At 34.8% G+C, this 21,833-nt stretch overlaps 1 protein-coding gene across 3 annotated transcripts in view; it reads right to left on the reverse strand.

Annotated features, from left to right (window-relative positions):
- The window catches only part of LOC110298405 (vomeronasal type-2 receptor 116-like), a 35,240-nt gene extending 16,377 nt beyond the window's left edge, over nt 1–18,863 (reverse strand). Inside the window, exons 1-5 of one of the 3 annotated variants that reach the window (XM_085841548.1) lie at nt 18,524–18,863; nt 6,791–7,070; nt 5,622–6,425; nt 4,678–4,887; nt 4,112–4,235 (exon numbers count right to left, since the gene is read on the reverse strand). In XM_085841548.1, the coding sequence (XP_085697674.1) occupies nt 4,112–4,235; nt 4,678–4,887; nt 5,622–6,425; nt 6,791–7,070; nt 18,524–18,774 (1,669 nt within the window). In that variant the 5' untranslated portion in view covers nt 18,775–18,863. Of the gene's footprint in view, nt 1–4,111; nt 4,236–4,677; nt 4,906–5,621; nt 6,426–6,790; nt 7,071–18,523 lie in introns of all 3 variants that reach the window. The other 2 variants (XM_085841547.1, XM_085841549.1) reach the window with 2 other exon arrangements.
- Nucleotides 18,864–21,833: the final 2,970 nt, after the last annotated feature.

The following is a 21,833-nucleotide window of genomic DNA, read 5'->3' on the forward strand; positions in this document are numbered from 1 at the left end:
GCATCAGAATCAAATAAATATATAAATTGATAAATAAATTAATTAATTAAAATTGGAACCAAGTTATATCCACTATTTCCCTACTTATTCATTAAAGTACTTAGTGTTTTAGCTAGAGCAATAGGAAAATATGTAGAAAATAAAGTCGAAGATTCATTTTCAGATAATGTAATTTTAAACACATGTAACCCTAAACATTCCATTAGAGAACTCCTGCAGCTGATACAAAATTATCAGCAAAATGTCTGGATACAACATTAACACACACACACACACACACACACACACACACACACACACACACACACACACTGTAGTTTCCTGTACACAAATGAAAATTGACTGAAGAAGAAATTAGAGAAACAGCATCCTTCATAATAAATTCAAATAGTTTAAAATTCTTATGGAAACATATGCTAAACAAATGAAAGTCTTGTAAGGAAAATACAAACCTAAAATCTTGAAAGGAAGTAATTTAAGTACTATCAGAAGATTGAAAGATCTCCCAACTATGTCAGTTGAATGACATAGGAAAATAACCATCTTTTCAACTTCAGCATATAGATTCAAAAACCCCATCAAAATGTAAACCTAAAATTTTGCAGACCTTAAGGAACATTTCCTAATGTCATGTGACACCCTGGGGACTAGGAGAACTGCTGGATGAATCACCATTTCTGATTTCAAGTTGTACTATAGATCTATAGTAATAAAAGGTGCATGGTATTGGCATAAAACTAGGTGTATTAATCAATGGAATTGAATTTAGGATGATATAAGTTCACATACCTATAGACCCTTGATAATGCATAAAGAATCCAGAAGTACACACTGAGGGGAAAAAATCCTTTTTTACGAAATAGTGTGGGTTAAACAGGATGTCTGAATATAGAATATAAATAGATCCATATTTATCTCCATACACAATTTTCCTCCCTAATCGGATCAAAGACCTCAACATAAAACTAGACACATTTTACTTGAGTGTAACAGAATGTTCAAAAGAATATATTGACACAGGACATTCTGAACAAGAGAAAAATAGGTCAGGCACTAACACCAGCAATTCGTAATGAGGCATTATATAACTGAACTCTTTAAAGCAAAGGAAACCAAATATTAGACAATACAATCGCCCAAGGATTGGTAAATCTTTTTTCATTCAAACCCCATTGCATTCGAGTTAGGACTAATATGAAAAGTCTAGAATGACCTCAAGATACTAGATAATTAAAGAAAAATCTAATTTAATATTTAAATACATATTTAAATGGAGAATTCTAAAGAGAGGACTCTCAGGTGGCCGTGAAACCCTCAAAGAGAGTTTCATCATCGTTATCCATTAGGGAAATGCAATTCAAATCCATTTTAAGATTCCATCATTTAACCTGTCAAATTGGCTAAATTCAATAACACAGGTGTTAACAAGCATGCTGAGCAAGGGGAACATGATAGGAATGCAAACTTATGAAATAACTGTTAAATAAATATGGCAATTTCTCAGAAATCTATGAATAGATATAATGCCAAATCCAACTATACCACTCTTGTATATTTACCTAGTACTCTCTCATACCACAAGGACAGTTGCTCAACTATGTTTTTGTATCTAGAGTCAAAATAGCTACAAACCACAAAGAAGTAGATACACTTCAACTGAAGACTGCATAAATAAAATAGCACACATTTATACAATATAGTATTACTTAGTTATTAAAAACAAAATGACACAGTGAAATTTCCTGACACATGGATGGAACTAAAAAAAATGTCATCCTGAGTCAGATAACCCACACCCAGAAAACAGATGTAGTATCATTCATTTAAAAGTTTATATTAACTGTTAAGTAAGTGATAAATGCAAACAATACACGGACCCTTAGAGGATAGATAAGGAAGAGGTCTACAGAAAGAGGAGGGTGAGGCTTACTGGGATGAGGAAAAACAATAGGTCTTTTTGTTATTGAGGGTTCAAGAAGACAGGAGCACAAGTGGTCTGTTGTGGGTTATGGAAGGAGAGTTAAGAGTGAACAGCTGGAATTTGAAGATATTTGGTTGACTACAGGAAATATAGTACAGTAGAAACATTTTGGGATAAGTAAGGATGACACTAGTGAACAGTTCTACAAATGGACATTACAGAGGCTAAATTGTTCATTTTGGCAACCAGGAAAGTAGTGTGCACGGTTAAAATTGGTTGAGTTGTTGATTGAGCAGGTGACAAGAAAATCTATAAACAACCCATGTTGACGTTTGGTCAGAATGCAACCATCTGACATCTGATATCATGGCTACATTGCTGATGACAACTTCGACTCTGGTTATTGATTCTGGAAAGGTGTAGTTGGTTTGTGCTAGAAGTCTTATTCTACCGGCTATGAAAAGATAAACACAGACATTACGATATTCACTAAACCCTTCACCTGTTATATGTCCAGGTTGCAAGATATGCTGCAGCAACAGTAGCACATACCTTGTTGAAATGAACAAGCAATGATTGATTTAACTTTATACTCTATCCACAAAATGGAGCCCAGGCCCAACACTACTTGGATGGTCATAATATGAACAATGCATATTCTAGAGAACCAGCAAATTCCAAAAATTCCAAATAGTACTCATCTATAAAAAATTAAGGAATGTTTCCTAATTGGTATTATGTTATTTATATATATATTATATGTGTATTGTTTGCAGGCCCTTGAAATTCATTTCCTCCTATTGCGCTGTCTTATCTATCCTTGATATAATGACGCTTTTTCTCTTATTGTATCTTCTTTCATCCTGGTTTAATATCTTTTTTTGGATGTCCACATGTTTCTGAACATAAAATAGAAAGGGAATGGTTCTGGAAGAAAGAGATGTGGGAGGAAGCCAAGAGGAGTAGAGGGCTTGGAAACATGACTGGATGCACTTTATGAGAAAAGACTCTATTTACAAGAAAAAAGAAAACTTGTAGGAGCAAGAAAATTTAATACAAAATTATTTAAAAAATATTTTAGAGTCTTTTATTGAAAAGTCAATAAGCTGGGTGTGGTGGCACACACCTTTAATCCCAGCACTCTGAGGCAGAGGCAGGTGGATTTCTAAGTTCGAGGCCAGCCTGGTCTACAAAGTGAGTTCCAGGACAGCCAGGGCTATACAGAGAAACCCTGTCTCGAAAAACAAAACAAAACAAAACAAAACAAAACAAAACAAAACAAAACAAAACAACAGCAACAACAACAACAACAAAAAGAAAAGTCAATAAATGTGACTGGTAATTTGATTTTGATACAAGTGCTATAAAATCATTTGAATCAATAAAAGTTTATTAATTTCTTTTATATATCACTCTAAGTAGCTTTGTTTTTTACTGTAGTCTCTGGGTTTGTAGTGGAATTTCATTAACATTTTAGTGTAGTTTTTCAAGTATGTGCTTCATTTCCATAATCCCCACATGCAAATCATATGAAACCATTTACATCCTGGCTTGACTCTTTAACTTTTAGATATTTGTCTGGTTATTTCTATCCCCTGCAACAAAGTTAATTCTATACTTCATCTTCCTAATGCACTACTACTTTGAAAATTCATTTGCAATGCTTCAGTTAACCTCAACACTGATACCACTAGCGATTTAATTATATTTCTCTGCATACTATATATGAATCTTAGAATAAAAGCTGTTATTCAGAGTTCCATATGCTTGGACTCCAAACTCATCTGAACCTGGTGGCAATTGAAAATGCAAACTGTCAATGATACTTTTGATCTACCAGAGCGAGATACAAAATTTCATACTTCTAAAACATGGTATAACATCAATTAACATGTAGTTATTGTTTTAAAACTCGATGGATAGTGAAAAACAAAAGAACAAAGTATCTATATATTTAAAAATTTTGAAATATATAACTTTAAGGAATATATAATCTCTAGTATTCTGAAGAAATATTGTTTTTGTTGCTTCTAGAATTATGAAATAAAAATATAGTCCAACAGACAGGGTATATTATTTTTTATCACTGTGTGATTTCATTTTTATTTATCTTTTCCTTTTCACAAAGGACTTTTGCATGCATATGGAAGATATAAGCAATTTTATTACTTTGAAAAAACATATCCTTACCTGTCATGTTTGAAATTTCATTTTCTGGGCAGCGGTAACAATCAAAACAGCAGACAGCCTTTCCCTCCTGAACGTATTTTCTAAGTCCTGGTCTGCAAGGCACACTACATATGGAGGCTGAATTCTGAAGAAAATAGGATATATCATAGAAATAAACAGTTTAACATATGTGCCAAACAGTGCAGTGATTCACAAGAGAAATCTGAGGAAAAACTTTCCTTTACACATTGTATAATGTTATAAAGCTAAATTACATTTTTTGTCTTTTAATAATAAAAATTGAATGAATATATTGTGATTTTTTTTATAGTGAAACACTTATGAGAGAGCAAGTAAGAGAAATATAGAAACAAACTGTGGGTGGAGAAGGAGAAAGAGAGATACAGAGAGAAACAGAGACAGAGAGGCAGAGACAGAGAGAGACAGAAGGAGACAGAGAGAATGTCGGATGGTAGAAGTCAATAAGTGAGGAAATGTTAAAAATTTTATTCCTTAACAAAACAAAAATAGACAAGATTATAGGTTTTTTTGCTTCATGTAAAGTATTAAAATTAAAACTAAAATACCTGCTTGATATCTGTAGCCCACTCTATCATTACATCAGACATAAACTGTTGTTGACCATTTGGAAAGTGACCAGAAAATCTTCCTATTTTAATTTTAAGTCCATAGTATTTTAGAAAATCCATGATGTAGAAAATGTCATACTCTGTATCCATTTTTTTTTTCTGGTTCATGTTCACTAGGTCCCCAGCAGGATTTACAAACTGTATGGTCTTCAGAAAAGAGAACATCTAAAACATATTTGCATTTTAGTTTCAACTATGCATACATATTAGTACAGAAATGATAAAGTTTGTAATATCACTCATATCAATTATGGGCTTATAAAATCTACCTTTATCAGAAGTATTCAGTACAAAAAAGAAACATATATTCCATATATACTTAAAGTTTCACTATGATTTACAAATACTCTTTTCTCACTGTATTTGATGTCATAACAAATGCATGATTGAATTTATGCTTAGAGAGCAGTGATAAATTATCCATTTTTTTCTGTGACTAGTGTTATTTGATTATAAGATAAGAAAACTAAATAGTCAATTCTTTAAAATGAAAATAAGCACTTGATATTATTTGAGGTCTATTCATTACATTAATTTGAAAATTTTTATTGTAATAAGAGACAAGAAATTTTCTTGATTTCATTTACTAATTTCAGGAGAAAAACATTCAAATGATAAAAACCTGAGATACATGTATGTTTGAAATAAACAGAGGAAATTTCATGTCTAAGATAGTGAAATTCTTCCTCATGTGGCATTGTTGGCTCTAACATAAATTAAATGACATTAACATGGTATGCCTCTTACGCAGTGGAGGAGTCCAGAAATACGTGCATTTAGGATTAAGGTTATTTATAGATTTACATAGATTTTGACTTTATGATTTCCTTTATAAATGCCATTTCTATGATATATATGCAATTCAGTGTAAGAATTATTACCTTCCAAGAGTTAAATTCCAGTACCTTTCCATCATTCTCTGAGCATGTGTCTACTTGTTGTAGAAGCATCTCATGAAGTGAGTGGGCAACAGCATACACAGAATTGTATAAGTTGTAACATGTTTCACTCATAGACATTCCAAGGGATGGCACAAAAAACCATTGAAATAAAGTTTTGGTTGGACAATTCTTCAGTGTTTTACAATCAGGTGGTGTCAAAGAACACTTAAAGTAAGTCCACCACAGTTTAGCAAAAGAAATGTCATTACTGTAGTTAGAAGGGTGCACTGTCTGAATAAATTGTTTGAAACCGGACATCTCAGACTGTTGGTGTGAAAAAATAAGAGCCCCATGCAAGGAGTTAAGCATGAAATCTCCTGTCATTGTGATCATATCAAATTGTGACATGCTGATCCAGAGTCTCTGAATGTTTTTGTATTTCCATAGTATGAAGTTATATTGTATAGGAGATTCTTTATCACCGTAGATGATCACAACTTTTGCTGATGACACTATGATTTGGTGATAATATTTATGAATCATTTTTAAGTATAATATCCGATCATAAGTGATAGTAGTGACAAATGCCAAGCAGACAGTGTTTCTTTTCATTACTTCTCTCAATTCAGCAAGGAATTGAATTCCATGGTCATCATCTGTAATGATGACTCCTACCCAGTTCCATCTGAAGTGAACTGCTAGGGACACCATGGCTAGTGGTAGAGATGTGTCCTTGGGAGTCATCTGGTAGAGATGAGGGAACTGTTCCTGGTCACTTATGAGATGAAAATAACCAGAGTAAAGCTGAAAGATATTGACCATAAGAATCACTATGAAGAAGATGGAATGCATAGGGATCACTCTAAGGTCTCAGTGCAGGAGAGCATATGAGAAAGTGTAGATTCTTCATCTGATCAGGAAAATCCTAATGAATCCTATAGAATTCTTATCAATTGCTATACAAGTACAGATAAACTAAATGTTTTGGTAAAACTTTTCACATTATGTTGTCTCTGCTGCCCATTTGTCATAAAGTTGTGTTTGTCACAGAAAGTGGCTAACCTTTATGTTTAATAGATCAGAATAGGTACAATAAATTCTCTGCATTTTATTCAGCCTTAGTACTCAGAAACTCAATATTTCAATAAATGTAACCCTCCCTGACTTACCTCTGGAGTTCTGGAGAAGTATAGGAATGGTCCAAGTCTGTAAGATGTTATCCATATAGGTCCCGTAAGTACAATTAAATATCTTCTCTGATTTTTACAGTAGTAATTAGGAATAATTTCCTTTCTTTTCATGGACCAAACTCTTTCCTCATTATCCACAATTAAGTTACATTCGATCTTAACTAATAGGGAAATGTTGGGTAAAATATGAATATTCCTATTGATTTCTTCAATGGCAAAATAAAGAGAGGAAATCAAGTGGATGGTCTTACGTGTCACCCTGAAAACAGAGCACACCAATCATGGGGGATATGGGTTCTAATTATGGTAATCTTAAATAAAATTCAATGTGGGTCATGCAAAGTTTTCTTGGAATGTTTTTGTACCATTCATATGTTAACATAGTCCATTATTGTGATGTATTAGGAAGTGAGACTTGCAAAATTGATTAACAATCTTAAAGTTTTAATTTGATGAATTTAACTTTATTAATTTCATTTTTAATTTTTGTATAAAATATGAAAATGAATTAAGCCTTTAGAGTTTTCTGTTATCGTCTTCTTTTGACCTCTTCTTTAACTATGTTGCAAAATTAGACACCATGTGCCATTTTTGTTTTGATGTTTTTAAACTTTTTAATATGAATTTTATATTAAGAGGCTTGTTTCACTTTTGAAATTTTCTACCATTTCATCTTTTTTTTTCTTGAATATGGTGAAATATCTTTATGTGTTGTCCATAAATAAGAAAATATTTCTGAGCCAACATTGAATCTGCACATGCCTTAATCTTACAATTCTGAACATGTGAAGAAAAGAAATAAGAATTATCTGCTATCTAGAACATTATACTTTGAACAAAATCAGAACTAAAAAGGTCATGATGCTTCATAACAGAATGGAGAATATGTAGCCAATATTTTCTGTGTCAACAATTGCAGAAACCTAAAGAATTTATAGGTAATGCAAATACCACAATAATTCTTACATTTTTTTCTTCATTTTACACAGTTCATCTCTTTTCGTGTACCTATTTGAGGCTGTACAAAATCTAGTGGTATAATATTGGTAAGAACTACAACCAGTCTTTTGGTATGGATTTGGCTCCTCTAGCTTCATGTGTACTAATTTATTCTTTCTCTACAATCACTGGCTATTGCATAACTCACCTTCGGTTCTATTTGGTGCAGATTTGTCCAGATATCTTCTGTTTCTAATATGTTCACTTACTTTCTCTCTTTTATTAAAGATATTTTAACTAGATATACCTTCTTTGAACCTATTTTAAACAGTTTGATAGTATTATTTAACAGTTACTTATAATATAGTGTGTTGTACATCATATTTTTTGTTTTGCCTCATCTCTATTATTCGTAATGTATTGTGACTACAGTGAATATTTGTTTAACTGTACATGACTTGTGGCTCTGAAGCTGGTTTGAATTGACTTAACAGTTATATGTTCTCTATTATTTGTATAATATTTTATTTTTTATATTATACTATTATATAATATAATAAAAATTTTAAAATAATTATATTAATTTATATTAAATAATTATATTATATAAAAATAAATTAAAATAATTATATTATAATATAAGAGATTAAAAATAATCTCTTATTATTTTTAATAATTTTTATTCTAGTCTCATTCCCTCATTGTTTTGAATTTTCTTTCATTCACAAATACCTGAAATTATGTACTACTTTTTAAAGCTATTGCCATTCTGTGCTGGAGAAAGATGTGCACTTTGAAAATTGGGTTCTCTAATCCACTTCAATTGCTGATGCATGAACACTTAATATGTTAAGAAATATAGAATTTCCTTGATGAACTACAGTTTAAAATTTAAAGAAAAGAATAGCTAAAACAATCCTAAATAATAAAATAACTAGTAGAAGTATCACCATTTCTGATCTCACTTTGTACTCCACATCTCCATTAATAAAATTGGCTTAATTGAGTTGGGGTTTGATTAATAGAATGCAACTGAAAATCTAGAAATAAACACACACCTTTGGACACGTGAATTTTTTTTTGATAATAAAGTTCAGAAAGGCCACAGGATCTTAAGACTTCTGGGGCCACAGGATCTTAAGACTTCTGGTGAGTGGAACACAGCTTCTGCTCCAATCCAATTGCGCGCCGGAACTGAGACTGCATTAGTTAGGGAAGCAGAAAACCTGCCTGAGTAGGGCCACAAGCCTCTTCGGGTCTGACCAGCACCTGGGTAGCTAGAGCTCAGGGTCGGCTGACACCCACCAGCTACCCAAGACACCCGCCACAGGATTTTGAGACTTCTGGTGAGTGGTACACAGCTTCTGCTCCAGTACAATCACACGGGACCTGAGACTGCTTTGGTTGGGGAGGCAGAAATCCGAACTGAGTAGGGCCACAAGCCTCTTCCGGTTTGAACAGCACTGGGGTAGCTAGAGCACAGGGTCTGCTGACACCTGCCAGCTACCCACAACACCCGCCACAGGATTTTGAGACTTCTGGTGAGTGGAACACAGAGTCTGCTCCAATCTTTAAACAGTGACAACAATAACAATTAATCCCAGAGATTACCAGATGGTGAAAGGTAAACGTAAGAATCTTACTAACAGAAACCAAGACCACTCACCATCATCAGAACCCAGCACTCCAACTTCGCCCAGTCCAGGGCACCCCAACACACCGAAAAAGCTAGACCCGGTTCTAAAAGCATATCTCACGATGATGGTAGAGGACATCAAGAAGGACTTTAATAACACACTTAAAGAAATACAAAAGAACACTGGTAAACAGGTAGAAGACATTAAAGAGGAAGCACAAAAATCCCTTAAAGAATTGCAGGAGAACACTGCTAAACAGGTAGAAGACATTAAAGAGGAAGTACAAAAATCCCTTAAAGAATTGCAGGAGAACACTGCTAAACAGGTAGAAGACATTAAAGAGAAAGCACAAAAATCCCTTAAAGAATTGCAGAAGAACACTGCTAAACAGGTAGAAGACATTAAAGAGGAAGCACAAAAATACATTAAAGAATTACAGGAAAAGCAGACCAAACAGGTGATGGAATTGAATAAAACCATCCAAGACATAAAAAGGGAAGTAGAAACAATGAAGAAAACCCAAATTGAGGCAACACTGGAGATAGAAACACTAGGAAAGAAATCTGGAACCATAGATACGAGCATCAGCAACAGAATACAAGAGATGGAAGAGAGAATCTCAGGTGCAGAAGACTCCATAGAGAACATCGGCACGACAATCAAAGAAAATGGAAAATCCCAAAAGATCCTAACTCAAAATATCCAGGAAATCCAGGACAAAATGAGAAGACCAAACCTACAGATAATAGGAGTAGATGAGAATGAAGATTTTCAACTCAAAGGACCAGCAAATATATTCAACAAAATTATAGAAGAAAACTTCCCAAACCTAAAGAAAGAGATGCCCATGAACGTACAAGAAGCTTACAGAACTCCAAATAGACTGGAGCAGAAAAAAAAATTCCTTCCGACACATAATAATCAGAACAACAAATGCACTAAATAAAGATAGAATACTAAAAGCAGTAAGGGAAAAAGGTCAAGTAACATATGAAGGCAAGCCTATCAGAATTACACCGGATTTTTCACCAGAGACTATGAAAGCCAGAAGATCCTGGACGGATGTTATACAGAAACTAAGAGAACACAATTTCCAGCCCAGGCTACTATACCCAGCCAAACTCTCAATTACCATAGATGGAGAAACCAAAGTATTCCACGATAAAACCAAATTCACACATTATCTTTCCAGGACTCCAGCACTTCAAAGGATAATAACAGAAAAAAAACCAATACAAGGACGGAAACCAGGTCATAGAAAAAGCAAGAAGGTAATCCCTCAACAAACCTAAAAGAAGACAGCCACAAAAACAGAACACCAACTCTAACAACAAAAATTAAAGGAAGCAACAATTACTTCTCCCTTATATCTCTTAATATCAATGGACTCAACTCCCAAATAAAAAGACATAGACTAACAGGCTGGCTACAGAAACAGGACCCAACATTTTGCTGCTTACAGGAAACTCATCTCAGACAAGAAGATAGACACTACCTCAGAATGAAAGGCTGGAAAACAATTTTCCATGCAAATGGTAGAAAGAAACAAGCTGGAGTAGCCATTATAATATGTGATAAGATTGACTTCCAACCCAAAGTCATCAAAAAAGACAAGGAAGGGCATTCTCATCAAAGGTAAAATCCTCCAAGAGGAACTATCAATTCTGAATATCTATGCGCCAAATACAAGGGCAGCCTCATTCATTAAAGATACTTTAGTAAAGCTCAAAGCACACAGTGCACCTCACACAATAATAGTGGGAGACTTCAACACACCACTTTCACCAATGGACAGATCATGGAAACAGAAACTAAACAGGGACACAGTGAAACTAACAGAGGTTATGAAACAAATGGATCTGACAGATATCTACAGGACATTTTATCCTAAAATGAAAGGATATACCTTCTTCTCAGCACCTCATGGTACCTTCTCCAAAATTGACCAGATAATTGGTCACAAAACAAGCCTCAATATATACAAAAATATTGAAATTGTCCCATGCACCCTATCAGATCACCATGGACTAAGACTGATCTTCAATAACAAAATAAATAATAGAAAGCCAACACACACGTGGAAACTAAACAACACTCTTCTCAATGATACCTTCGTCAAGGAAGGAATAAAGAGAGAAATTAAGGACTTTCTGGAGTTTAATGAAAATGAAGCCACAACATACCCAAACTTATGGGACACACTGAAAGCATTTCTAAGAGGAAAACTCATAGCTCTGAGTGCCTCCAAAAAGAAACTAGAGAGAGCACATATTAGCAGCTTGACAACACACCTAAAAGCTCTAGAACAAAAGGAAGCAAATTCACCCAAGTGGAGTAGACGGCAAGAAATAATCAAACTCAGGGGTGAAATCAACCAAGTGGAAACAAGAAGAACAATTCAAAGAATCAACCAATCGAGGAGCTGGTTCTTTGAGAAAATCAACAAGATAGATAAACCCTTAGCCAGACTCACTAGAGGGCATAGGGAAAGTACTCTAATTAACAAAATCAGAAATGAAAAGGGAGACATAACAACAGACCCTGAAGAAATCCAAAACACCATCAGATCATTCTACAAAAGGCTATACTCAACAAAACTGGAGATCCTGGATAAAATGGACAAGTTTCTAGACAGATACCAGGTACCAAAGTTAATTCAAGATCAGGTTAATGCTCTAAACAGTCACATATCTCCTAAAGAAATAGAAGCAGTCATTAATAGTCTCCCAACCAAGAAAAGCCCAGGACCAGATGGGTTTAGTGCAGAGTTCTATCAAACCTTCAAAGAAGAACTAATCCCAGTTCTTCACAAACTATTCCACAAAATAGAATCAGAAGGTACTCTACCCAACTCATTCTATGAAGCCACAATTACTCTGATACCTAAACCACATAAAGACCCAACAAAAATAGAGAACTTCAGACCAATTTCCGTTATGAATATTGATGCAAAAATCCTCAATAAAGTTCTCGCTAACCGAATTCAAGAACACATCAAAACAATCATCCATCCTGACCAAGTTGGATTCATCCCAGGGATGCAAGGATGGTTCAATATACGAAAATCCATCAATGTAATCCATTATATAAACAAACTCAAAGACAAAACCACATGATCATCTCGTTAGATGCTGAAAAAGCATTTGACAAAATCCAACACCCATTCATGATAAAAGTCTTGGAAAGATCAGGAATTCAAGGCCCTTACCTAAACATGATAAAAGCAATCTACAGCAAACCAGTAGCCAACATCAAAGTAAATGGTGAGAAGCTGGAAGCAATCCCACTAAAATCAGGGACTAGACAATGCTGCCCACTTTCTCCCTACCTATTCAACATTGTACTTGAAGTCCTAGCCAGAGCAATTAGACAACAAAAGGAGATCAAGGGGATACAAATCGGAAAAGAAGAAGTCAAAATATCGCTTTTTGCAGATGATATGATAGTATACATAAGTGACCCTAAAAATTCGACCAGAGAACTCCTAAGCCTGATAAATAGCTTCGGTGAAGTAGCTGGATATAAAATTAACTCAAGCAAGTCAATGGCCTTTCTGTACACAAAGGATAAACAAGCAGAGAAGGAAATTAGAGAAACAACACCCTTCTCAATAATCACAAACAATATAAAATACCTTGGCATGATTCTAACTAAGGAAGTGAATGATCTGTATGACAAGAACTTCAAGTCCCTGAAGAAAGAAATTAAAGAAGATCTCAAAAGATGGAAAAACCTCCCTTGCTCATGGATTGGCTGGATCAACATTGTAAAAATGGCTATCTTGCCAAAAGCAATCTACAGATTCAATGCAATCCCCATCAAAATTCCAAGTCAATTCTTCAACGAATTGGAAAGGGCAATCTGCAAATTCATCTGGAACAACAAAAAATCTAGGATAGCAAAAACTCTTCTCAAGGATAAAAGAACCTCTGGTGGAATCACCATGCCTGACCTAAAGCTGTACTACAGAGCAATTGTGATAAAAACTGCATGGTACTGGTTTAACGACAGACAAGTAGACCAATGGAACAGAATTGAAGACCCTGAGATCAACCCACATACCTATGGTCACTTGATCTTTGACAAGGGAGCAAAAACCATCCAGTGGAAAAAAGACAGCATTTTCAACAAATGGTGCTGGCACAACTGGCGGTTATCATGTAGAAGAATGCGAAATGATCCATTCCTATCTCCTTGTACCAAGGTCAAATCTAAGTGGATTAAGGAACTCCACATAAAACCAGAGACACTGAAACTTATAGAGGAGAAAGTAGGGAAAAGCCTTGAAGATATGGGTACAGGGGAAAAATTCCTGAATAGAACAGCAAAGGCTTGCGCTGTAAGATCAAGAATCGATAAATGGGACCTCATAAAGTTGCAAAGCTTCTGCAAGGCAAAAGACACCGTCAATAAGACAAAAAGACCACCAACAGATTGGGAAAGGATCTTTACCTATCCTAAATCAGATAGGGGACTAATATCCAATATATATAAGGAACTCAAGAAGGTGGACTCCAGAAAATTAAATAACCCCGTTAAAAAATGGGGCTCAGAACTGAACAAAGAATTCTCACCTGAGGAATACCGAATGGCAGAGAAGCACCTGAAAAAATGTTCAACATCCTTAATCATCAGGGAAATTCAAATCAAAACAACCCTGAGATTCCAACTCACACCAGTCAGAATGGCTAAGATCAAAAATTCAGGTGACAGCAGATGCTGGCGAGGATGTGGAGAAAGAGGAACACTCATTCATTGTTCGTGGGATTGCAAGCTGGTACAACCACTCTGGAAATCAGTTTGGCGGTTCCTCAGAAAATTGGACATAATACTACCAGAGGATCCAGCATTAGCTCTCCTGCGCATATATCCAGAATATGTTCCAACCGGTAAGAAGGACACATGCTCCACTATGTTCATAGCAGCCTTATTTATAATAGCCAGAAGCTGGAAAGAACCCAGATGCCCCTCAACAGAGGAATGGATACAGAAAATGTGGTACATTTACACAATGGAGTACTACTCAGCTATTAAAAGGAATGAATTTATGGAATTCCTAGGCAAATGGATGGATCTGGAGGGCATCATTCTGAGTGAGGTAACATATTCACAAAGGAACTCACACAATATGTACTCACTGATAAGTGGTTATTAGCCCAAAAACTTAGGATACCCAAGATATAAGATACAATTTGTTAAACGCATGAAACTCAAGAAGAACGAAGACCAAAGTGTGGACACTGTGCCCCTTCTTGGAATTGGGAACAAAACACCCATGGAAAGAGTTACAGAGATAAAGTTTGGAGCTGTGAAGAAAGGATGGACCATCTAAAGACTGCCATATCCAGGGATCCATCCGATAAAGCTTCCAAACGCTGACACCATTGCATACACTAGCAAGATTTTGCTGAAAGGACCCAGATATAGCTGTCTCTTGTGAGACAATGCCGGGGCCTAGCAAACGCGGAAGTGGATGCTCACAGTCAGCTATTGGATGGATCACGGGGCCCCCAATGGAGGAGCTAGAGAAAGTACCCAAGGAGCTAAAGGGAACTGCAACCCCATAGGTGGATCATTATTAGGAACTAACCAGTACCCCAGAGCTCTTGTCTCTAGCTGCATTTCTATCATCAGATGGCCTAGTAGGCCATCACTGGAAAGAGAGGCCCATTGGACTTGCCAACTTTATATGCCCCAGTACAGGGGAATGCCAGGGCCAAGGGGTGGGCGTGGGTGGGTGGGGGACTGGGGGGGGGGAGTGTATTGGGGACATTTTGGATAGCATTGGAAATGTAATTGAGGAAATTACCTAATTAAAAAAAAAGTGAAGGTAAAAGCAGAGAGTACAGTCTATAGAATGGGACCCGCCCTGAGCATCCTGCAGCTCAAGAGCTCTGAGTCTAGGCAAAGTGAGGAGCTGCTCCCCAGGGGAAGGAAAGAATCCTTACCCTGATTGACAGATAACCTGTTATATGGAATAATCTGCGTTTGAGCAGGCCATACATTCCATAATTTAAGGCATATGCATATGCTGTCATATATATGCATGGGATGATAAATAGTCCTTTTTTCTGATAGTCACTTCAAGGATAGAACAGGCTTCATTGCTTGTGCCCAACACCGCTCTCAGTTGATCTTGTTCATCTTTCCTTTAGGAGGAAGTGCCTGACCACAAGTTACCCATAGGAGAAGAAATGCCTCCATAGGCACACACATGTATACTACACTTACATGAGCATGTACATACACTCACATAAATAAACATTTTTTAAAGGGAAAAAAAAAGTTCAGAAAAAAAAATGCAATAGAAACAGTAAACTGTCTGGAATAATGGTACTGACCAAAAATACATCCATGTCTATAATAGAGAAAAAAAATCTCAACTTAAATTTTGTATCCCTATAAGGAATTAAAAAAAAACCCTCACATTTGATAGAGTTTCAAGGGAATAATGCATGTCAAGTACATGAACAACACACTATAAACTCAGTGATATTTTGGAAATTCTTTGTTTCATTATATTTTTCAGGAGATTAACTTCTGAAGTTTATCTATTTATGGTCTCCTTGTTTGTAAAGATGCATATGTCTATTTTTTTATTTTTATATGTGTGTTTCTCATGCCTTTTTTGGTTTTGCAGGGGTTCCTCTTCTGTTTATTTCAATGTTTTTTATAATCTGAATATATTTGTTTATCCTATTTTATTACTATTCTTAATATGAAAAGTTTTTAATGGGTAATGATGTGGGTCTATATGGGAGATAATTAGTAAATGATCTTTCAGGAGTTGAGGGATGTAAATTTACAATTTGAGTATATTGTACTAAAAATGTATTGTATATAAACAATGAAGGGAGCATAAATTTGATTCATGCTATAATTTAGATGGACTTGGAAAATAATATGCTTAGTAAAAATCATAAGGTGGCACAAGGCATATAATCTCAATTATATTATTTATTCAAATGTACAATTAAAGGAACAGAAAGTAGATTTTAAAATAGGGTAGCTATGAGTTGATAAAAGCATAAAAGTTGAGGATACAGCATTCAGGATGCCCAATGAAATCTTCTAAGTATTTTAAGCTTGACTGTGGTGTTGGGCACACATACAGAAACACACATATGTATACACTATATACACACACACACACCCATTGCAGTCACACTTTAAAAACATGGATCGTAAATTATATATCTATAAAACTTAAATTGAAAAAATAACCACCTAAATCAAATTAGCTATAATAAAAGTCATATTTAAATTTTTTCCAAATCATATCTTTTAATTTACATTAACCTTTTATTATACAATCATTTTATAGTCAATGGTTTCTGTATAAAATATTTAATGCTTTATATTTTAAAAATATTGTTGGTTTTCTTCCACAATCCTTAATGATGCCACATTTTCTAATCTGCTTGTTATATACTTATCAGTTGGGGGATTTCCCTTTAATCTGTGGAAAGGCTGGAGTTTATCTAATAAGTATTTCCTGCTCAATGCACTACAATGTGTTCTAATTATAGGCATGAAAGTGAAGTGACATTTTGATTTTCAAACTTGATTGCTCTATTTAGTAATTAGCCCCATTATCCTGTATAAATTCATTAAATCACATATGAGAAATAACACACTCCATACATAGAATATGATTAAAAGAAAGACGAATTTATGCAATGTATAGATGCTGAGTGGGGTAAAATGCTGAATGATATGGAATCAGTAATCTTTAAAACTGTGTCCCCTTGGTAGTTAAATCTCATGTAATGGAAGGCCATAAATATCAGAGCATATTTACAGTGCAAAGTAGACGTGATTGGTTTTTTTAATAGTTTGCAAATAGTAGAATGGGAGAAAGCATAAATATGGAAGAATTATTGGAATAGATTAAATATGATGATAATGTATTCTAAGTTATCCTCAAAGAGGTAGTATACATTTTTTTTTAAAAAAAGGTATCACAAGTTAGAATACTTTTGGGAGAAAAATATGAAAATATTTTTGCATTGTTCAAAGACAGCCATTTGAATTATTCTCTGAGTTATTTTAAATTACTCTGTATTTTTGCAACAAAGGAAAAAATAACTATCAAATGATGCTGGTCTAACACTTATTAGTACTATAGGAGATTTAACTTAAAAAGCATCCAAGGGATGCAAAGTGTGTTCACTATATGAAAATCCATTAATATAATCCATAGTAAAAATAAACTAAAAAATCTACATCATCATCTCAGATACTGAAAAGGCATTTGACAAAACACAAATCCTCTTCATGTTAAAAGTAATAGAAAAATTATGTTTTCAAAGATCATACCTAATCATAATAAAAACAATATACAAGATACTTAGATGGAATGCCCAACAGTGAGTAGAAAGAATTTTAGACTGAACCTCTAGTAGAAATGGAGTAATGTGAGGGATGGTTTGCCATCACAGAGTCAAAAACTCTGACCCAGAAATGTTTCTTTTCTAAAAAAAAAAAAACTACAGTGAAAAACATGGAGAAAAGCCTGAGGTAAAGGAGGTCCAGTGACCTGCCCTAATGGTGCTCTATCTCAAAGAAGGCTACAAACCCAGACAATATTACTGATGCTATGATGTGCATACAGACAGGAGACTAGCATGGCTGACCTCTGAAAGACCCAACAAGAAGCTGACTGAGACAGATGCAGATACTTCCACACAACCATTGGACTGAATTCGGAGATCCCAGTGGTTGAATTAGGAAAAGGCTGGAAGAAGCTGAGGAGAAGGGGGGCCCCATAGTTAGACCATCAGTCTCAAGTACCTTGGACCCCTAGATGTCCCAGACATTTAGTTACAAACAAGACAGCATACACTAGCATCACATGAAACCATAACATGAAAATTGTCATATAAAGGGAATCTCTAAGAGCAAGGTCAATAATGTTATTCATTCATTCGGAATTTATCTGGACTGTGATTCAACATTGACAATAAACAAGTTACACCATAAAAGCACCATAATTAGTGAAATAACCAGCCATGAAACAAATTAAATTGTTATGTCCTAGAAAATGACAGCAAGAAGTCACATAGGATCTTATTTATCACTCACCATACCTGGAATGATTTATGTGCATTTATGCATAAATGAAACATACACTTACTGTTTGTCTAGATTCTCACTGAAGTAATTATTCTTCACATAACCATGCTTTGTATGAATGGAAAAGAAACAATCCGTCTCTTTATCTCCTAGATTATTTTCTCTGTCTTTTATTCTCCAAAAGCACCTGGGGTCATTCAAATTGCAAAAAAGAAAGGAAAGCTTCAGAACCAAGAAGAAAACAATCAAAGAGAACATCTTTGCCATTTCATCAATATAGGTGCCTGAGCAAAATGCAGCATGAAGCATCATGTGGGCAGAATCTCACATATCAAATTTTCATGAACACATCCACGTGTCACTTTTTATTTCTGTAGTTCCTATTACAGAACACATACACTTCTCACAGCATTTACTTTTGAGTTCACTGTTTGCCTCTGGAGGATTCTGAAGCACCTTCTGTCCTGGGGCTCTGCATCTGAGATCCTATGGCCAGATGAAAAACAAGTGTAATAATTTTGAACATGATTATCCTTCTCTGTATCCCTTATGATTATACTCATGTAAGTAGACATGAATGTTCCAGACATGGTTCCTTATGGGAATATTTTCTCATAAGCCTAGTTCATTTAACCAGTTTTCTGAAATCATTTGCCATATTTCATTTTGGTTACATAGGTTGTTCCAATGAGTTTTACAAGGAATTATTTCATTGAATTAAATTGAATCCAACTTACATCACTAATAAAAAGATTAATAAAAGTATGTAATACCTTTATGTATCTTCAACACTTGAAGACATTAACTTTATATGTTTGTTTTCTGTCTGATTTTTCTTTCTTTCATTTATTGTGAATTGAATTATATCAGGATAGGATCATAGAAAATATATAATTTGTAATTAATTTTATTTGTAAACAGTTAACAAAAGCTGGTTTAATGGGAAATTCAAGGCAAACACATTTTGTATTTTATTGTACATTAAAGGGCAGGTTAAATAGCAAGCTGAGTGCCTGGAGCAAAATATGCACTGTCTTAAGTGACCTTAAGGTTGTATTAACCTTGGTTGTGTTGTTGAATATAAAATCAATTCTATTAATTTTCAAGAGTGATTTGCTATGGTTGTCACTGTGATGAGTCTAAAATAAACTTAATATATTCTGGCTGTTCCATCTTTAAACATATTAAACTATTAATTTAGAGATTTCTGCATAGTTTTATGTAGGCTGGTAGCAACTCAGGTATGATTGCCCATGTGCCTTAAATAGATTTAAAACCTCAAGAAAAAACATTCTTGTGTAAAATTATTTTTGGGGACTGGGAGATGTTTCATCCTATAAAGTGCTTGCCAAAAAAGCACAAAGAGCCATATTTGCAATTTCAGACACAATATGTATTTGGTAGAAATATAATTTCCCTTTTCAGTGATAGCTAAAATTATACATACTCAAAAACAGTCATGAAGGAAAGAATAAAATTCTTGTGAGTACTCATACCCAAAATGGCCTCCTCAATCTCACTCAAATGGCTGCAAAAGGCTTAGTGATCATCTTGAAGTAGATAGGAGATAGTCTATAAAAACAAACATTGTAAATGACTACATAGATTTTGAATAGTTACATCTATGAGCTCAAAGTGTTGTGACAGATACACACAAGATTATTCCAGAAGAAGCCATAGAAAATACAGCTTACAGGTTGAGTAAGACACAAAACCACTCATGTCTGAAAATATTTTTGTAATAATAATGGGATGAATAGTCAGTTTTCTTAATCATATTTATGTATCAATCTAACTGGAATAAAGTATACCGAATAACATCAGTATAAATTGATAGTTTAAAAGAAATGATGATAAAAATATCTGTAAGCATTTAAAGACAGCAACAATTAAAGGAAATGAAAAATATTTGAATATATGTAAAATTAATGTTTGATGTTTCAATATTTAATATACATATTTTAAAAATTCTTAATTTTGAAATTACAAAATAATTTCATCTTTTTCCCATACCCTTTCCTTCTTACAATGATTTTCCCACATATTATTAAGCTCTTTTTCATATTAATGGCATCATTTAAAAACATTATTTTAGCTTCCAGTCTAAGCTGGTGCCCTGAAAAGACCTTGGGCTCTAGCTCAGCAACCAGTCCCACAACACCCAGAGGAAACTTGACTCCTAAGGGCTCTAACGATCATATTTGAGGAGGCTGAAACATCTGACCCAACACCAGGAGTAACTGGAAACAATGGAATCTAGCGACTCAGAAAACCTTGCATGGGTTCTTTCTTGTCTGAGCAGACCTTGGGTAGTCATTCCACATCCAGTCACACAACACCCAGAAGAAGGTTTCTCAGGTGTTGTAACATGCACAGGATCTTAGTCACACCAGGATTTCAGGATTTGAGAGTGGCTGCTTGACTCCTAGGAGCTCTGACATACCCAAGATATTTGAATAGCAGAATCCCAAATCACAGGATCACAGAAACAACTGGACTCTGAATTTTGAAACAACAATGACAGGATCCAGTCAGAGACAGCAAGGATAGGTAGTACTGGAGATAACCAGATGGTAAGAGACAAGCATAAGAACATAAACAAAAGAAACCAAGGTTACTTGGCATCATTAGAACCCAGATCTCCCAACATAGCAATTCCTGGATACCCCAACACACCTGAAAAGCAAGACTTATATTTAAAATCATATTTCATAATGGTGGTAGAAGATTTTAAGAAAGTCGTAAATATCTCCCTTTAAAAAACACCGTAGAGGGGGCTGGTGAGATGGCTCAGTGGGTAAGAGCACCCGACTGCTCTTCCGAAGGTCCAGAGTTCAAATCCCAGCAACCACATGGTGGCTCACAACCATCCGTAACGAGATCTGGTGCCCTCTTCTGGAGTGTCTGAAGACAGCTACAGTGTACTTACATATAATAAATAAATAAATCTTTAAAAAAAAAAAAACACCGTAGAACATAGGTAAACAGGTAGAAACCCTTAAAAAGGAAACACAAAAATCTCTTAAAGAATTACAGGAAAACAAAACCAAACAGGTGAAGAAACTGAAGAAACCATTCAAATTTCTAAACATGGAAATAGAATCAATAGAGAAATCACAAAGGCAGACAACACTCGAGATAGAAAAATCTAGGAATGAGATCAAGAGACATACATGCAAGCAACAGCAACAGAATATAAGAGATACAAGAGAAAAATCATATGCAGAAGATACCTTAGAAAACATTGACACAACAAAGAAAATACCAAAAGCAAAAGGCTCCTAACCTAAAATATCCAGGAAATCTAGGATACAATGAGAAGAGCAAACCTAAAGATATTCCATGACAAAATGAAATTTACACAATATCTT

The sequence above is a fragment of the Mus caroli genome, unplaced genomic scaffold (genome assembly GCF_978045245.1).
Source record: "Mus caroli unplaced genomic scaffold, Mus_caroli_1 scaffold_8, whole genome shotgun sequence".
Classification (NCBI taxonomy): domain Eukaryota; kingdom Metazoa; phylum Chordata; class Mammalia; order Rodentia; family Muridae; genus Mus; species Mus caroli.